This window comes from Podarcis muralis, chromosome 16 (assembly GCF_964188315.1).
Source record: "Podarcis muralis chromosome 16, rPodMur119.hap1.1, whole genome shotgun sequence".
Taxonomy (NCBI): Eukaryota; Metazoa; Chordata; class Lepidosauria; order Squamata; family Lacertidae; genus Podarcis; species Podarcis muralis.
In genome coordinates, this window is record NC_135670.1 from 17,734,997 (window position 1) to 17,752,790 (window position 17,794).

The 17,794-nt window shown below is 45.2% G+C and overlaps 1 protein-coding gene across 2 annotated transcripts in view; it reads right to left on the bottom strand.

The window, feature by feature from the left end:
* Positions 1-576: 576 nt before the first annotated feature.
* Positions 577-17,794, bottom strand: part of IQGAP3 (IQ motif containing GTPase activating protein 3) — a 40,164-nt gene continuing 22,946 nt past the window's right edge. For both annotated transcript variants that reach the window (XM_028709768.2, XM_028709770.2), the window contains 16 exons: positions 16,732-16,940; positions 15,910-16,062; positions 14,720-14,883; positions 13,751-13,975; positions 12,955-13,095; positions 12,060-12,144; positions 11,316-11,548; positions 10,383-10,515; positions 8,313-8,415; positions 7,429-7,579; positions 6,004-6,091; positions 5,426-5,638; positions 4,181-4,347; positions 2,721-2,813; positions 2,090-2,198; positions 577-1,681 (listed from right to left, as the gene is read on the bottom strand). In XM_028709768.2, the coding sequence (XP_028565601.2) occupies positions 1,568-1,681; positions 2,090-2,198; positions 2,721-2,813; positions 4,181-4,347; positions 5,426-5,638; positions 6,004-6,091; positions 7,429-7,579; positions 8,313-8,415; positions 10,383-10,515; positions 11,316-11,548; positions 12,060-12,144; positions 12,955-13,095; positions 13,751-13,975; positions 14,720-14,883; positions 15,910-16,062; positions 16,732-16,940 (2,381 nt within the window). In that variant the 3' untranslated portion in view covers positions 577-1,567. The remainder of the gene's footprint in view (positions 1,682-2,089; positions 2,199-2,720; positions 2,814-4,180; positions 4,348-5,425; positions 5,639-6,003; positions 6,092-7,428; positions 7,580-8,312; positions 8,416-10,382; positions 10,516-11,315; positions 11,549-12,059; positions 12,145-12,954; positions 13,096-13,750; positions 13,976-14,719; positions 14,884-15,909; positions 16,063-16,731; positions 16,941-17,794) is intronic.

Sequence of the window (17,794 nt, forward strand, 5' to 3'; positions counted from 1 at the left end):
ATTATTATTATTATTATTATTATTATTATTATTATTATTATTATTATTATTATTATTAACCACTGATCTAGCTCCATCACTGACTATAATTCCCATCAGCCCCAGCCAGCACAGCTGTAGCTGCTGATGGGCTTTCTAGTAAAGCACCTGGAATGAAGACATTTGGTGAAGGCCGAACTAAGTAACAGTCAAGAGGCAGACTGAACCCTTCATGTTCAGAAGGAACCTTTTCACTCTCTGGGGTAAATGCTACCAATAAATAATTGTGGTCCAAAATGGCCATGCCAGCTGGGGTCAAGGGGAGTTGTCGTCAGAAGCATCTGGAGGGAACCAGGTTGACAAAGGCTGTCCCAAGCACTCATCTTTGAAACTCTATTAAGAATGAATTATGACCCACAAATTAAATACAGTTCTATTTATTTATTTTCAAATCCCTTGAATATATAACTTTTAAAAAAGCCCACTAGACTTCCACTAGTTCAGCAATTACATAAATCAAATCTAAATGTTGCTGAATGGTGGAATATATCTTAAAGCAGCAATAATGATATAACCCAGCAGCTGACAGCATTAATGCATTAATGCAAACTAGATATCATAATTAAACATTTGCCGGTCAATACTTGTATTTCCAGAGATCAGGCAGGGGCCCTTAGTTTTCAGTATTTTTGCAATAGCATTCCAAGCATTATTTTAAAAAATGCACTGATATAAATAACTTTTTTTTAAAAGCACACAGGAATTTTAAAAAACAACAGTTGAGGGTCTTTGGTATCTCTAATGTCAAGTCTATTGGAACTTATTTTCTGTTGTGGTTGCATCAAAGAAGGAAGTAACACGGACACATATGGAATCAGTAGAAATCAGAGACACAGAAAAACAAAGCAGAATAGGAGTGAAATTTTCCTGGTGTGTAAAATTTCCACCCATCGCTAATTGGGGAGTGTATGGTTGACTCTTCATCAGAGACTGCCTGTTGAAGGATTGCAGAGCATGCTTTTCTCCAATCTGGTGCACTCCAGATGCTTTGGACTATTGATCCCAGCATGCACTGGCTAGGGCCGATGGGAGCTGTAGACCAAAACATCTGGAGGGCATCAGGTTGAGGAAGGCTGGCACAGCATAAATATCCCCTTCTCCTCTCTGATAAATCCAGCCTTTGTGACTTTAAAAATACTTGCATCTAGCGACTCTACATGGGGGCCCACATTATTATGGAAGACCCCACTGTACAAGCAAATGCCCAGCACATTGTAAACGATCCCAGAAAGAACAGTTCTAGCTTAGGCTTCTCCCTGAGATGCAAGCATTCTACATGCCAGGATTAAAAGAAAACAGAGCAGCATGTGCAGAGAAGCATCCAGTCCTGTCTTTCTGAAGTGGTCCAGCCCAGATGCAGGTTGACCACCACCCCACTGAGAATTAAGCCAGAATCAGGAATTTTGAGTTGATTATCGTGGGCTTGCTTGCGGTTCAACACAAAAGCACTGTGAGCACCACTGTCTCTTTGGTACCATCGAGCCACCACTAGAAGACATTGGTGCCCATGTGGCCCTCAGGCCTTTAGTTATTTCTTGAAAAACTTCTTGTTGAGGAGGAAGATCAGGAGGTTGACGTTGATTCTGGCTTTGTCAAACATTTTCATGATGGCGACACCCTCATACTGGAGCTGGAGGAGGTCCTGAGAAAGAGCAGGTATGGAGAGAGGAAAGTCAGCCGCATTTAAGTGTGGTAGCGTCTGCCCTATGGAACTCCCTGCCTATTGATACAAGGCAGGCACCTTCACTGTACTCTTTGGCTTCTGCTAAAAAAATTGTTTCAACAAGCCTACCCAGATGTTATTGTGTGTTTTAGTCTGTTTATTTGCTGTCTTTTCAGTCTTTATTTGCTGTCTTTTCAGTCTTTAAAAATGTTTTAAATTGCCTTGAGATTTAAAAGGCGATTAATAAATTAATTATAATAGCAATAAAGCACACTACCTTGAGCTTCTTGGAAATAAACATAAGAATGGAAGTACCCTCGTGGACCTAGAATTGCACACTGGCAAGGCTATAATTTGAGCAAAAGGACAGCTCTGCCAGCTCCTTACCTGGTAGTGGAGCTGAAACTTCTCCATGTCAACTCCCATAAATTTTGCCTTCACCTGGAACTTGCCAGCTTCACCGCAAGGGATTATTTCAAATATCACATTCCTGAGCCTGGGAAAAGAGGAAGGAGGGGAGGAAATGATGGCAATTTTAAAACCATAGGGGAGAAAGAGGGCAACTGGAGGTCAGGATCCTGGGATAATTCTTGGTACCAAGTGACAGCATGGAATAGTGGCTAGTGGTTTGGCTTTCAGCGGTGAACAAACTGAACTCAGCCACCAAATGCACTTGGGACAGGTATTCCTGTCTCCACTGACAGGTAGTGGCTCCTGGGGGGGGGGGAATTCCAGAGAGGGAAGCCAGGGATTGAACCTGTGAGACTCTGCACGCACAACACATGCTCCGCCACTGAGCTAAAGCCCTTCCTTATGGAACAGAAACTCTGATTTTGTGCAAGCTTGCCGGTTCGACCTTGGACGGCTCACACTAGCAGACCACGCAAATGAGCTGGCAGCCAATTTCAAGAACACACACTCTGGGGAGAGGCTGGTTACAAAAGCCTGAGAGCATGGAGAGAGGAGCTGTAGTTTCCATTGGATAGAACTGGAGAGGGCAGGAGGCGCTTGGACTTACTGGCTGGCTGGGAGGTCTTCAATCTCCAGCAAAACACCTTTCTCAAAGAGGCGGGCTGCTGTGTAATGCAAGGTTGCCTGTTTCTTGCTGGGCCTGTAAAAGAAAGGGTTATGAATGGTATTTGTAGACAGGGCCTTTTTAACAACCCTAATGGTCCCTTCCGACTCTGCCCATCTACTTGCCCTCTTTACTGAACACAAGCTGAGCCAGAGAATGCCTCAACTGCTGGTGTAGCCCAGGGCTGGCTAGTCCTTTTAGGCCAGACGGTCACCCACACCCTTGGCCAACCCCTGGGGGGAGGTTCATGCAGGCCATCCCCCCACCCTCACACACACTCTTTCTCACATATAAAGGTAAAAGGTAAAGGGACCACTGACCATTAGGTCCAGTCGTGGCCGACTCTGGGGTTGCGGCGCTCATCTCGCTTTACTGGCCGAGGGAGCCGGCGTACAGCTTCCGGGTCATGTGGCCAGCATGACTAAGCCACTTCTGGCGAACCATAGCAGCGCATGAAAACGCCGTTTACCTTCCTGCCAGAGCAGTACCTATTTATCTACTTGCACTTTGACGTGCTTTCGAACTGCTAGGCTCACATATACAGGATTATAAAATTATAAAAACCATATGATAAAAGCAGCAGTAAAAATATACAAAGAAAACTCTTTGGCAAGGATATACAGTCGGACCTTGGATCTCAAACACCTTGGCTCCCGAACAAATCGGCTCCTGAACAATTGAAATATGGAAGTGAGTGTTCTTGTTTTTGAACGATTTTTGGAAGCCAAACGTCCGCCATGGCTTCCGATTGGCTGCAGGACACTCCTGCAGCCAATTGGAAGCCGCGCCTTGGTTTTCGAATGGTATCGGGGGTTGAATGGACTCCCAGAACACATTCAGTTAGAGAACCAAGGTATGACTGTATACAGCAGGGGGAGGGGAAAAGTAACTTCAGGCCCAAGTGCCACAATTGGCCCTCCAAACAGCTCTATCCAGCCCTAAGGATTCTCTCCAGCCACCCCACCACCACCAAACTCGCCCTGCTTTGAGCCCTCCCCTCAAGTGCTTTGGCCTGGCCAGAATGTATGAGTGTAGGTAGCATGAACAACTGAATTCAGATGGAAGTGAGATTTATTCATTTCATTTTATTGATTAAATTTATATTGTGCCCTTCATCAGAAGATCTCGGGGATTTTCACAGAATTAAAAAAAAATAGATGATAGAAAATGAAGGTGCCAAGAAGGACAGAGTGGTAATTACCTAAAAGCAAAATCCTTAAGGAAGCCCCATTGCAGTAATCCAACATGGAGGTTACCAGGGCATAGATACCCTTGGCCACACCACATTTTGCCAGGGACCTGATGCAAGCGGAGAACAAGCCCTGAGCTACAGCCCGCGCACACATACACAATTTCTGGCTCAGGTGCATCAGTTACAAGCCTGAGATTAATACCAGGCTTACTTGTTTCTAGCTGCCAGGTTGTCCAGACACGTCCGGATGTACTGGTTGTAGTAGTCAACCTGCTCCTCAAAAAACATCCTCTTGGTGCTGAGGCTGTGCAGAGTCTGGCGCAGCTTGGCCAGCTCCATCTTGCGCTGTTGTCGGTACTTCCTCTGGTTGCGGATGTCCTATGGGCGAGAAGGGCAGGGTATGTGCAAAGGAGATTTGGCCCAGCGTAAGCTGAGACTGCTGGAAGCACACAAAGCAATTATTTCTCCCTTCCTTGTTATGCTGCATTCATTTTCCTCCCAGTTCTGTTCCTTAATCTTCTTTGCTATCCTTACTGGGGTTATTGTTATTTTATAGCTGCCTTTAATGTAGTCAGCCCATTGGCCCTTCTAGCTCAGTGCTGTCTACACTGGCTGGCAGCAGCTCTCCAGGGTTTCAGGCAGGGAGTATTTCCAAGCAGTGTTAGAAACTGAGATATGAAATCTAGGCGCTAAATGGCACCTTAAGCCTAGGTTATGGGAGCTGCAATGGAGTTCCCGGGTGTGCTTTTTTAAGAACAAGAATGCAAAGCTGAAAATGATTGAACTGCAGCTGAAATCTTATGTTCACTTTTCACGTGGTCTATCTGAAGACTGCAAAAAACAAAGCCATGCTTCCCCTCCCTGTCCCCTAATATTCTTACAAGGGGCCCTTCTCTAGTCTTGAGAGAGTGGCTGGAAGTGGGGAGGCAGAAAAAGGTCCTCCTTTTCTTCCAGCAGTGGCAAGTTTTAATCTGAAATCTTAGGCTCACTACTGTGCCCAGAGCTCAGAAATAAAATGCTAATAAAATTCCGTCGCAAAACACGCCTAGAACAATGGGAATTTTGAACGCTGTTTCCAAGTCTCACTTGGAGATGCTGCCGGGAATTGAACCTGGGACTTTCAGCAAGAACAGTAGATGTTTGCCCACCAAGCCAAAGCCCTTCCCCCGAAGTGGACTGTCTTGCTTTGTTGGCTAGAAAGAGATCTTATGAGCACCCTCCAGATGGTTTGGACTACAACTCCCATCAGCCACAGCATTATATGGCTGTGCCGACAGGGACTTGCAGTTCCAAACAACTTGAGGGTACCAGGTAGGTGAAGGCAGATAGATAGCTATAGATCCATCCCAGCAATAAAAAATATTTTGCCCCTTGTGATGCATGGTACATCTTCTCCATTCACTGCTCATTGTCTCGTTCTTCCCTTGAGATTTCTCAGGCACAGAGCCCTGCATACCTTGGCCATCTCATTGATGATGTCCTGGTACTGGTTGGCAGAGTCCACCATGCCCAGGCTCTCAAGACGCCGCAGATTCTTGAGGATGATCCGCTGCTTCTCTGCTATTGAGAGGTGGCTGTTACTGACCAGAGTGTGGTTGCATCTCAGCTTTTCTGGGGCTTGGGTGTTGCATAAGGCCCTTCTCTTCATAAGGTGGTGGTGGAGGGCTTCCTGGAGAGAAAGAGAAGACTGGCTCATGCTTTTCTACTAAAGTGAAAATATTTCACAGTAGGTGGGAAGGGAGAGTGGTGCCTTGCCGATGTCCTGCATGATGGGTTTTATTAGCTTTAAAGCTGCATCGATGGCCAATCATTACATGCTGAATTTCACTTACTAAGAGTGAGAAATGGTCTCATGATCATTCAGATAGCCTGGTACAACAATTTCTTTCTCCCCAACTGCATACACTCAAGATTTACTTGCAAATATTTATCCACCCAGAAATTGATTTTGTTTTTAACAACTTAAAAATCTTTCGGCTGTGCCTTCCATTTTCTGCAGTACACACAGGGACCTATGTTACAGAATGGACTTACCTGATCCTCTGATGCCTTCGTCTGCAGTATCTCCACAAGAGAATCGCCAGGTTGGAACTGGATCACATCAACCAGCATCTGCTTAGTGCTTTAAAAGACAAAAGAAGACAGTGATTCAGTTTTGGTATCTGCAGAGAAAGGACATTTTCACTTGCCCCACCTCCCCCGAGCATTTCCTAAACCAATAGTGGGGGAGGGGTAAGAGAGCTGGAGGGGGGGGGGTCACATCTGGCAACCAATGTGTCCCTTTGGTTTCAGACAGTACATGGGCAGCCGAGTCTAAAAAGCTCAGAAAACAAATTTTCATGGCCCTCTAGCGGCTTTTGTGGCTCATTTACCAGGTGTAATGTATTCAGCGTTAACTCTGGAAGTGTATACTTGATTCTGACCAAACTAAGCCTCCTGATGAAATATCTCGGCATTCCTTTCAGCTCTCCCACCCCCATACAATTACTGTGCTTTAATGCAGGATAGTTGCTTTATCATTCTAGCTGGAGATCTCTACGAAACCTCAGCAAACAGGTGGCGAGGGTCTGCTTTGCATGCCCAGGTTCAGTTGTTGGAATTTCCAGTTAAAACTACCATGGAAATAAGGGCTGAAAAATATTCCTTTGGCTGAGCCACTACTATCAGCGTTGACCAGCTTCCACCAATATCATACTCTCCAGATGTTTTGAACTACAAGTTCTATCAGCCCCAGCCAACTTGGCCTACACACTGGACTACGGCTTTGCTAGGTGAAGTGAAGGGGAGTTGTGGTCCAAAACATCTAGACAACACTAGGTTGGGCAAAGCCTGATGTTCAGCAGTACTGAGCTTAATGGACCAATGAGCTGACTCAGTCTAAAGCATCTTACATTCACAGCAAAATAGGATTGACAGGCACCTGGGCAAGGACATCTCTTCTTTAGGCAAAATTTCACACTGGGTTGTTGGAACAAGAACCAGGATCTTAGGCATGGGATTTTGGCTCTCACCCTGCACAAATTTAGGCAGCTTCCTGGGAGCACCTAGATCATATATCTTGCCCAGGAAGTCAATTCACACGCAAACACCATTTTTTCTGTTTGGGCGGGTTTGCTTGTAATTTTCTGCCAGTTACAAAAATGATAGTGATGCACTCTGCCCTGTCTCTGACATCATTTAATATTCGAAAGGTTTCAGGTCTTTAAATGTGGGTGTGTCCATTGTTTACTCTGGTCACTTTCTTGGTGGTTGTTATTCATTGCAATTCTAACTATTCTTCCTGTATGAGCCCAGAGTGGTTATGCATCATCATCCTTTTCAAAAAGGCTTTTGCTATAATTGATACACCTAAAACTGTATCTTTAAGATATAGAAACAGCCTCATGTTGCTGAGTCCTCAGATAGCATTTGTACCCCAAAAGCCAGGGTAGGCCTGTTACAATGCAGTCATCCACCCACCTCAACAACAAGCTTTCCGTATCCTTTCCCCCCTCAATATTGGCCTCCGCCACAGCAAATTTGTTGCCAAGGATGAGTGAAATTTCCGTCTTGGCGAGCTGAGTCAGAGTTTGCTCCGAAGTCCCATTGGCTCCATTTCCCACACTGTCGCCTGCAAATAATAATAAAACAAACATCAATAATATAAAATAAGAAAAATCAGAAGTACCACTAGCTAGCTCAGCTTCAGATTAAACCTCAGCATCTCCAAAACAATTCATAGCAATATAATCTAACTCTTTCCTTCTCGTCTTTTTTTGCTGCCAGTGCAAAAAAGAGCCACTTTGTTTCTACCAAGGCATTCCTGCTTCAGTACGTCAGCAAAGGTTTCAGAAATCTCTCTTGGATTCCCATATAAAGGACAGATCAACAGACAGTGAATAGCATATTCCACCTGATATTGGCCACAAATACTGCAAGAAAGAAATATTTTTACAAATGAAAAGTAAGTCTTTACTCATGCGTGCAAATGAATAGACAGGGGCCTCAATGTTATGTTCTGGAAGGGTTGTGGGTAAGCCTGAAGAATTGAACTATACTTTATTCTTTTACTTCCCTACCCAGTCCTTATCAGTGATCTCTCCCCCTCCTATCACAGGGACTGTTCAAGATAGCACTTCTATTGCCAATACCCCCACATTCTTAGGAGTGTTAACTGGGTTATCATTCTGGCAACATACATCTGATGAAGTGGTCTATGATTCATGGACGTTTATGCCACAATAAATGTGTTAGTCTTTAAGGTCCCACAAGTCACTCTCGTCGCTTTTCCTGCAAGAGAGACTAGCACAACTATCCCTCTGGAAAATGAAAGTTGTCAAGTTGAAATTTGTGCTGTGCTTTACCCATTAGAGACTGGATGGTGGGCAACCCTCCAAGGTCTTCTAGAAGTTCGTGTAGACGGTCTTGAGGATCAGGAGCCACGGAACGCTGGTGCTCCAGCAGCAACTATCAAATTACCAAAGGCAGAGAGATGGGCAGAGAGAAAAAGGCCATAAATGCATTGCTTGTTTATTTATGTGCATAAATATCTTAGGCTGCTTTTCTGCCAAAAAGGCATTCAAAGAAACATACAAGGACACCAGAATAAAATAAATGCATCAGAATGCTGAAAGCACCAATTAACCAATATAAATCTAAAATGCTACTGTATTTTAAAAACAGATGTAAAAATCCAGTTTAAAAAGGGAACAGGAGTTAGAACAAAAATGGAAGTGGGGAAGTGAAAGAAAAATTAATCAAGAAGAATAAGGTAGCCAACTGAACTCATTGCCACAAGAGGGTGCTATGACAGCGCATCAATGGCACAGTTAATTACTAATATCCCCAGAAAATGATAACTTAGTGTGAACAAGTAAACCTGAAGGTTCCCAGAGTGAAGACCACAGCCACATCATTCTTCCCCTGGTGCTGTTGCTACTGGGCTACCAGGCACTAAACCATGGTTTGGTTTAAGGTAATATCTGAACCCAGGATCATGGTTTATGAGTGGCAAATCAAGACCAATAAAATTGTGGCTCATTCGGGTAGCACAGTAGCATCAGAACCAGGCAGGAGCACTGTTGCCGCGATCTTTACTCCATAAACCCACAGGTTTGAATGTTCCTTCTAAAGTTCCAGCCCTTCTCAACCTTGGGTCCCCAGATGTTTTTGGCCTACAACTCCCATCATCCCTGACCACTGGTCCTGTGAGCTAGGGATCATGGGAGTTGTAGGCCAAAAACATCTGGGGACCCAAGGTTGAGAACCACTGTTTGGCTTAGTGTTTTCTGTGAACCATTTGTTAATAACTTCATTGTGCATAGTTTGGATCAGTGGTTCCCAAAGTGAGTGGTACTACCCACACACATCCCACCCATAAACCATCTTGTGGAAGGCCTACAAAAAGACAGACACACACACACACACACACACACACAGAGAGAGAGAGAGAGAGAGAGAGAGAGAGAGAGAGAGAGAGAGAGATGGCATAAAACAGACCTTTGGCCAGGTATATTATAGTGATTTAGAAATGATACACTCAAGTTTCTTGAGACGTATTCTGCCCCCCCCCCCCCGGTTCAATCAACTATGAGACTGTGTGCAGAACTAGGTATACACATGATGGAATATTGGGTAGCGGCTATCACTAGAAAGTACTGGTTGCATTGCCATTTCTGTTGCCAGCATTCAAGTCTGCTTTCTGACTTATTTAAGGACTCTTATAAATCCAGGTTCCAATTCTTACATAGCAAAATCAGATCTATTGGTATTGACTTGGAACTCTAGTATAATTCAAGTGAGCAATATATTTATTGTAATATTCAAATCAGATTAAGGGACATTGAAAAACAAAACATCGAGTCAGCTGTAAAAAGAATTTGCTTCCCTAAGTTTTATCGTTTAAATCCAACAGATAACAGGGGCACTTATATTTCAAAAATAATAATTCCAGTCCAACGCAGGGCCTTTATGTTCACCCGACTGAACATTTCCCCCTCAACTTTCGTCAAGGGCAGATATTGAAACATCCCCAGAAATGATAGACATTGCAGATGTGTTTTGAATGTGCCAGACACAGTAGAACATATCCTTTTCTACTGTCCATTGTGCAACCAGCTAAGCAAACACGTGCAATATCCCCTTTTTTGGGTAGTCTAGCATCACGGCACAATGAAAATATCAGATTCTATGTGTCTGACATTAACCCGGAAGTAACTGCAAGGGTGACTCTATCGATAGATAGAGTGATGAATGGCACTATTTAGCAGGAAGAAACTCCATAATAATCCTCGTTATTACCTATTTTTACATGGCTGTTTATTTGTATATCTTTTAAAAAAATTTATATATGGATGTTTTATGATGGCCTATATTTGTAATACCTAATAAAGGTTTGGCAAAGTAAGTAAGTAAGTTTAATTTCACCCCCTCACCTTATGTGTGTTAATTAGCTCCCCAACTGTTATGTAGACCACTGGTTTTGTGATGGCCACCATCTCTGAATACTTGTCGACATTAAACCTCTCTTCTGGTTCAGGGACAGAACAGGCAGCACTGATGAATCTTCTAGAAGGTGCAGAATGAAAAACCAAATCAGACCATGAAGGGTGTCCCCCTCTCCACACACTCATGCTCAAATCAGGTCGTTTCCTTCAAGGCTAGGATATTTGGAGGCCTGACACTCTCCATGATGCCTTTAATTCAATGCAGTCATGCATAAAAGTCCATACATTTGATTCTTTAGTAGTCTGACATAACATATTAGTGGCTTAAGGTAAAGGTGGGAAGACTTGAGACTTGCAGGATCTACTCTTTTCTTTTTCTCTTTTTCTAATCAATCAACCAGCAAAACAAAAAAGCCGCGTAGCAGAGAAGCACAGGGATCAGTTGCAATGTAACTGACTGATACTCTCATTTTACAGATGGAAACATAAAGGCCAAGAGAGAAAAAATTAGTACAAAGCTAGCCAGTAAAGCTTTTGTATGTTCAGTTTTAACTTCCAAATATCTTAAGGAAATTGATTAATAAGAACATAGGAAGCTGCCTTAGACTGAGTCAGACTATTGGGTCCATCTAGCTGAATATTGTCTGCACTGACTGGCAGCAGCTCTCCAAGGTTTCAGGCAGGAGTCTCTCTCAGGCCGACCACTGGGGGCTGAACCTGGGCCCCCACTCCACACACCTACAACTCTCTATCCTCCTTCCAGCCAAGCAAGAGATAGGATCACAGTTCAAGAGCACATTCTAGTCAGGCAAAAGCACCCAAGGAGGGTGTGAAACAAGGCCTGTGAGAGCCCCAAGGGCCAAGCAGAGAGGTGCCCATTGTTTCCAGGCCTCATTCCACTCAGCAGTTCTTCAAACCAACCTGAATTTAAGGTGGGTTTCCTCTAGGTACTGGTTCACCACCCGCAAGTGGCTGTTTTCCCCTTCAAAGAGTTGGTTGGCAGCGGCGTGCTGCAAGACCTTCGCAATGGAGCCCAGGTTGCGCCTGTGGTCGGGGTGGAGTGCTACCCCAGCCGAGACGTCTACAATATCAAAGCCATCAGGGGCCACCACAGCCGGGTTCATGAAACGGTAGTAGAGCAGGTTCCCAACCACCTAGGAGAGAGGTTGGCCGACTGTGTTAAATATTTACAACTGAGCAGGGTCGCCTTCATTAGAGCCCAACATTTTAAAGCTTCCATCCCAAGCGGAATTGAGTAACTGATAATATTTGTTTAACGTATTATACTATGGCGTGGGGAGGCCATTTCTTTCTGCCAAAATGCCAGGATTACATCGGCACATCTTCTTTCTCTCAGCCTCTTTGTCAAGTCCCTGATTCCCGCCATTTCTCCTTGCCCTTCTCAATTTCCCTCTGGTTATTTTTAAAGAAATGATTAAAAACAGTACTCATAATGTAGTATTATAAATCTTAGACCCAAGTCCTGCCTTCGAGAAGCCGGGGGCCAGAAGAATACAAAATGGCTAGTGTGGCAGCCATCTTAAAGTCACTTCCTGGTGCGGCTGCAAGCGTTTGGCCCATGCTAAAGCACCCCAGAAACCCCAACTTGAACTCTTGTCCCACTGATTACGGCCATCCGTCCCTCAAGGCCATAAATACGCCCACCTTGTAGATCTCATCTTCTGTAGAATTCGGAAACTTCTCTCGTAAGGACGTCTTCAAGACTTTGGCAATGTAGCGCATCCCATAACTAGAGGGAAGGGCAGAGGGAGAGCAAGGTGCCTGTTATAGTGAAAACTGTAGCTCATATTCCAGTATACCCCAGCCCAGTATACCTGAAGGAGCGTCTCCACCCCCATCGTTCAGCCCGGACAGTGAGATTCCCTCATTGCGAGAAGCAAAGCTACAGGGAACCAGGCAGAGGGCCTTCTCGGTAGTGGCGCCCGCCCTGTGGAACGCCCTCCCATCAGATGTCAAAGCGATAAATAACTACCTGACATTCAGAAGACATCTTAAGGCAGCCCTGTTCAGGGAACTTTTTAATCTGTGATATTTTACTGTATCTTTGGTTTCTATGGAAGCCGCCCAGAGTGGCTGGGGAAACCCAGCCAGATGGACGGGGTACAAATAATAAATTATATTATTATTATTATTATTATTATTATTATTATTATTATTATTATTATTATATTATACTGTCATTTTCATAGGGATACAAGACCCTGATTTATCTCCTCAGTACTTCTTCTGCACCTGGGGAGCTCAGATGAATTCTATGCTTTAAAGACAAATTCTAGCACTAGGTTTACAGAAAGCATAGGCATGGGATGTGGGGGGTTGTGAGGAGCGGAGAAGGGAGGAGAATCCCTGCAAGGTGAGGGGTGTAAGGCTGGTGGCTTGTATGACGCAGAAACTCAAGGAAGGGAAGCAGCGTAAGGCGGCTGGATTTCTAAGATGGGATGGAAAGCTGGGCGGCCATCTTGTTTTCCCCTGTGATGACCGAGCAAAGTCAGGGTAAAGTCAGGGTAAAAACACACACGAAACAACAATAAATTCATACGGAATTTGGTCCACAGAAGATGTAATGGCCGAGAGGAACTTGTCCGTCACCGCCAGGAGATTGCGGATGGAAATGTCCAACCTCCTCTGCACCTCAGGGTGACCCAGGGCTTGCTCAGGGCTGACATCGTACGGGAGATTGCTGTGGAAACACACAAATGCATTCCAGGCCTCATCCAAAACCAACCAACCAACAACAAGAAAGACATGAGTTGAAATGCCCCTTTTTTCAGGGTTGCACATTAGACCTGGGAGCTCAGATCCCGCACTAGGCCACAAAGCTCACCAGGGGACCTTGTAATTGTTGCAACCCACCCTCAATTCAACCACTTCCTTCCTCTGACCTCCCCCTCAGTCTGGGGAGGAGGAGAGAACCCCTCAACCCCTCCTTCCCGAAACACCATTTGACGTTTGCAGGAAGATTTTCTTTCTTTATTTAGAAAAGTTCATACACTTTTTAATCCAGGAGCTCTCTAAAGCGATGTAAACCATAAAATTATGGATAAAAATGAAGTTAAAATCCACAAAACCTACTGAAAAGCAAATATACATAAAGGATAACACAGATAAGAATCAGTCAAACTACAAAAACAAATTATATGCCTAGGCAGGCTTCTGAAATAAAACAGTTTTCGGCCTGCGAAACGCCTATGTTTGAAGAAGTTTTAAGTTAGATCATGCCATATTAGGCTTCTGTCAATATTTACCTGTTTGTGAAGAGTCACGTAGCTCAATGTTTTCTTTTTTAATGAGGCCGAATTAAAGATACAAAAACACATACAGACATTCCTCCTGACCTTTTCTGCCCACTCTGAGACTCCATTTGGTTGATCCACCCTCTGTAGATTTCCACAGGGCTGGTACGGATGCTCAGGGTCTTGTTCTGCAGAACCTCTTGCACGGGGCCCTCCAAGATCTGGCGCAAGGCATTCTGCCCACGGGCATTGCGGTAGAAGCTCACCACCAGGCGGATAACCGTCGGATTCCCCGTGAGGATGTCACGGATTTGATCGACTTTCGACCTGCAAGAATGCAGCATGACAGGAGCCATTGAGCTGCAACGCAACATAAGCACAGTATTCAAAGCACAAGCTTTTTCTGTGGTGGCTCCCTGCTTGTGGAATGCTCTCCCCAGGGAGTTTGGGCTGGCACCTTCATCATACACCTTTAGGCACCAGGAGAAAACATTCCTCTTTGGCCGATTGACGTCCGATGCCCTTTTTACACCTGGAAAAAAAGGTCTACATTTGGAGCTAGCAAGAGAAACAAATTAGTCCCCCTGTCTATATTTCTGCATACTAGTGATCTGGGTGGGTTCCCAGGTTCCACCAGAGCAGTGACTCACTCGGAGACACACCAGGGAGCCTCCACAAAGGACAGGTCATTCTACTGCATATTCAGAGCAACAATAAACTAAATCAGGCCACTGCAAATGATGTGGCGATGCGGCAGAGTGACAAGCCACTCGGAAATAACCAGTTAGAAGACAAAACCAGCACCTCATACAGAGTCGTCTTCATCATCGCTAGTTAAAAAGGGATGAGGTGATAGGATAAGACCCTTCTCTGCCTGGGATGCCAGAGAGCCGCTGCCACTGAGGGCAGGGAATACTGGGACTAGATGGATCTGTGGTCTGACTCAGTTCCTAGGAAAGGGAGGCTGACATCTTTACTAAGGCGAGAATGCTGTCAGCAACCAGGACCAGGAAGGCAGAAGCCTTAAGGGGAGAAGGGAGAAAACCTAGGACCAAGAAACAGGATACTCACTCAATCTCCTCTTGCAAGGCGCTCCTGAAGAGCTGGAGCAGGAGGTAGGCCTCTCTGGCGTTGGAGGCGTAATTGTACAGGGTGAAGACCACAGACTCCATGAACTTTGTGGACTTGTTCTGCGGCATCTGCATGATCAGCCGGGCCAAATAAACCGGGTGGGTCTGGGAGGAGAGACATTTTCATATGCAAAAATCTGCTTCAGCCTTATTGCCTCTGACTGTGGAAGCTGATTGTGGCTAGTAGCCATAGAGTGCCTTTCCCTGCATAAATTTGCTCAGTCCTCTTTGAAAGACTTCTAGGCTGCTGGCCATTGGTGCCTCCTGCGGGAGGGAGTTCCATAGTTTAACTATGAAGAAGTGTTTGGTGTAATGTAACGGAGAAGGGTCTATCTCTACCCCTCAGTTTGGCAGTAGGGACCAAAATGTTGTCCCGTGCAAGGCAAAGTCGTACAGAATAAGTGAGGGTGAGACTTTAAAGCTCAAAACGATGTCCAAGGAAAACCAACCCTGCTGGGTAGCACTGCCGTCACCCCCTGCAGTCATTCAAATCCTGAGTCAGGAGCATGATGGCTCTTGTGTTCGTGAATTCCAAGGATGCCCAGAAACAAGCCTAACAGTTCACTCCTTGTTGTTGGAGCCCCAAGCCCACAAATTGCTCAGTAGCAGATAACCAAGCAATGAGGTACCTGATTCAGGGCCAAAGCTCCCTTTTAACAGGCTGCACAGGGAAATAAATGCAAATATTTTATTAAGGAGGCTGCAAAACAAAAACAAGAACCTTTTTATCACAAAAAGACAGTTTTGGGGATTTGAGTACAGTACGATCGCATCTCACGCGGGGTTTCAGTTCCAAGGGTTCTGTATATATGCAAAAACATGAATATTCAGAGCCTTGGCACCACCCCCATGTGAGCATCCCGGGGCTTCTGGAGCTGGTGTGCAAGCAAGGCAGAGTGTAAAAGCTCTCTTTGCCCCTGGTTGAACTTCCACAAGTTAAATGGGCATATGATGCGATCACCCTGTGCAGACCTAAAGCTAGCTTGCCTCACCTTATTAGTCACAGACCCCAATTGCTTTTGAGGTTGCTGGTTTTTTTTATTATCACATGGTACATAAATTTTATGAAATAAAAAGAATAGACAGTACTAATTTTTGCCATGGGTATTGTGTAGGAAGACGCCAGCTAACCTGCAGTTGGTAGAAGAGGTGCTGATATGCCTCCAGGATCTTCCGCTTCTCCCTGCTGAGGGACTTCAGCCCTTGCTCTTTGCTCCGGCCCATCAGATCAGAGAGTTGCTCCTTGTTCTTCTTCGTCAGCTTCTTGCAGTGAGAGACCACCTCCTGCCAAGGGGAAGAGTTGACGACTGATAGACACACACAAAGCATTCCTCCCTTGTTTGCAGAGCACCGACAACAAACGAACTCGCCTCTTACTGAACTCAAGGCTACATCCCCCTGGATGGCAGAGAAATCAGGCTGCAAACAGGTTGGTCAGCAAGACCCTGGATTAAATGGCAACAGCTTCTTTGAGAAGCTAACATGGACTTTGCCAACCTGGTGCCCTCCAAAACACCTGGAGGGCACCAGATTGGCAAAGGCTACTCTAGAGAATGTCCTTGGAGGTCACAAAAGCCACCCCCCAACAGAAAAGCAAGGGGCAGAAGGGCTGAGCAAAGGAGGAAGCCCGGCACTGGAGGAGCCCAGATGGCCCTTTAAGAGGTGGGAGGGTAGTGATGCTGCTTCTGGATGGGTGCCTAGCTTGGTTCCCATCCTTGGTGGCCACTTGCCACTTTAGCTCACCCTAAGGAAACTGTCCCACCACATAGATCTAAATGCCCCCTGGAGCCCCAGTGAGGAGGGGGATAAATGGTGTGGCTGCCACTGCTCTGGCAGTAGTGGCTGCATAAAAAAAGGAAGGGGCAGCTACATTGGGGTGGGGCCCACTGGAGGCACCGTGCCAAGGGCCCCTGACAATTGGCACCAGCCCTGGATCTGCTGCTCCCTTCTGACCTGGAGGGTGATCCTGTTCTTGACCAGCAATCCAATCTTGATATCCATGAGGTTGAGGTCGCTCTCCAGCTGCTGATTGAAGCGGATTCCCCTCACCACAGTCTCCTGGAGATCCAGCAGCTCCAGTTCCTCCCAGTAGTCCCGCTGGCTGCGTTCTAGCAGGTGGGCAAAACGCCGGACGATGCTGAGAGGTGGCTTCCCACTGTGTACTAGCAGGAGAGAGAGAGAAAGAAAGAGGCTGGTCGGTTTCAGAGTAAGACCTCTTGTCCAAGTACATCACATGAAAGCAGGTTCCCCACATCCTTGGTAAGACACTTAGCTATGTACAAAAAGCCTAGAAGATGGTTAGAATAACAACAAAAATATTGAAATGTGAAGCTTCCTTAGATCCAGTACTGAAGCCGCTGAACTACACATACTGTTAATCTGCTGAGCCAAACCAACATCAACACCAAATCCTGGCCAATTGAATAATATTCACTGGATCTTAGTCAAGGCTCAGTATGGACTTCCAAGGTTGTTTAGGAGCCAGGGAGAGGTTTGCTTGAAAATAATCATAATCATAATAATAACAGTAATAAACAACAAGATTGATATACTATTTATAAGAAATCTCAAGCAGTTTACACAAAGCTATATGAAATAGTCTTTGAAAAATAGCTATATAAATAGTAAGTTATGAAGGTAAATATTTTAAAGTATCAATAGATTTTAAAAACAAATGCCAAGAATAATATCACACGTCTGGGTAAGCAGAGAGTTTTGAAGCCATAGATAAAGACTCCACCCTTTGGAGCAGAATCCTGCCAATTTCGAATTTTAAAGTTATTACCTAAATGCAGACACACTGGCCAAGCCTGTGCTAAGTTAGGATTTGATAAATTATGGTTTATTTGATCACCCAAAACAGGAGTGGGGAACAGAATCCAGCCAGCAGGCCTGATCCTGCACTTCACTACCTCCCCCATTTTGTCAAGCGGCTGAGTCCACCAATCTTCCAAAGGCCTGGTGTCACCATGAAGTCAGGGGACCCAACAAGCCCTGCTTTGTGATGGGGTCAGCT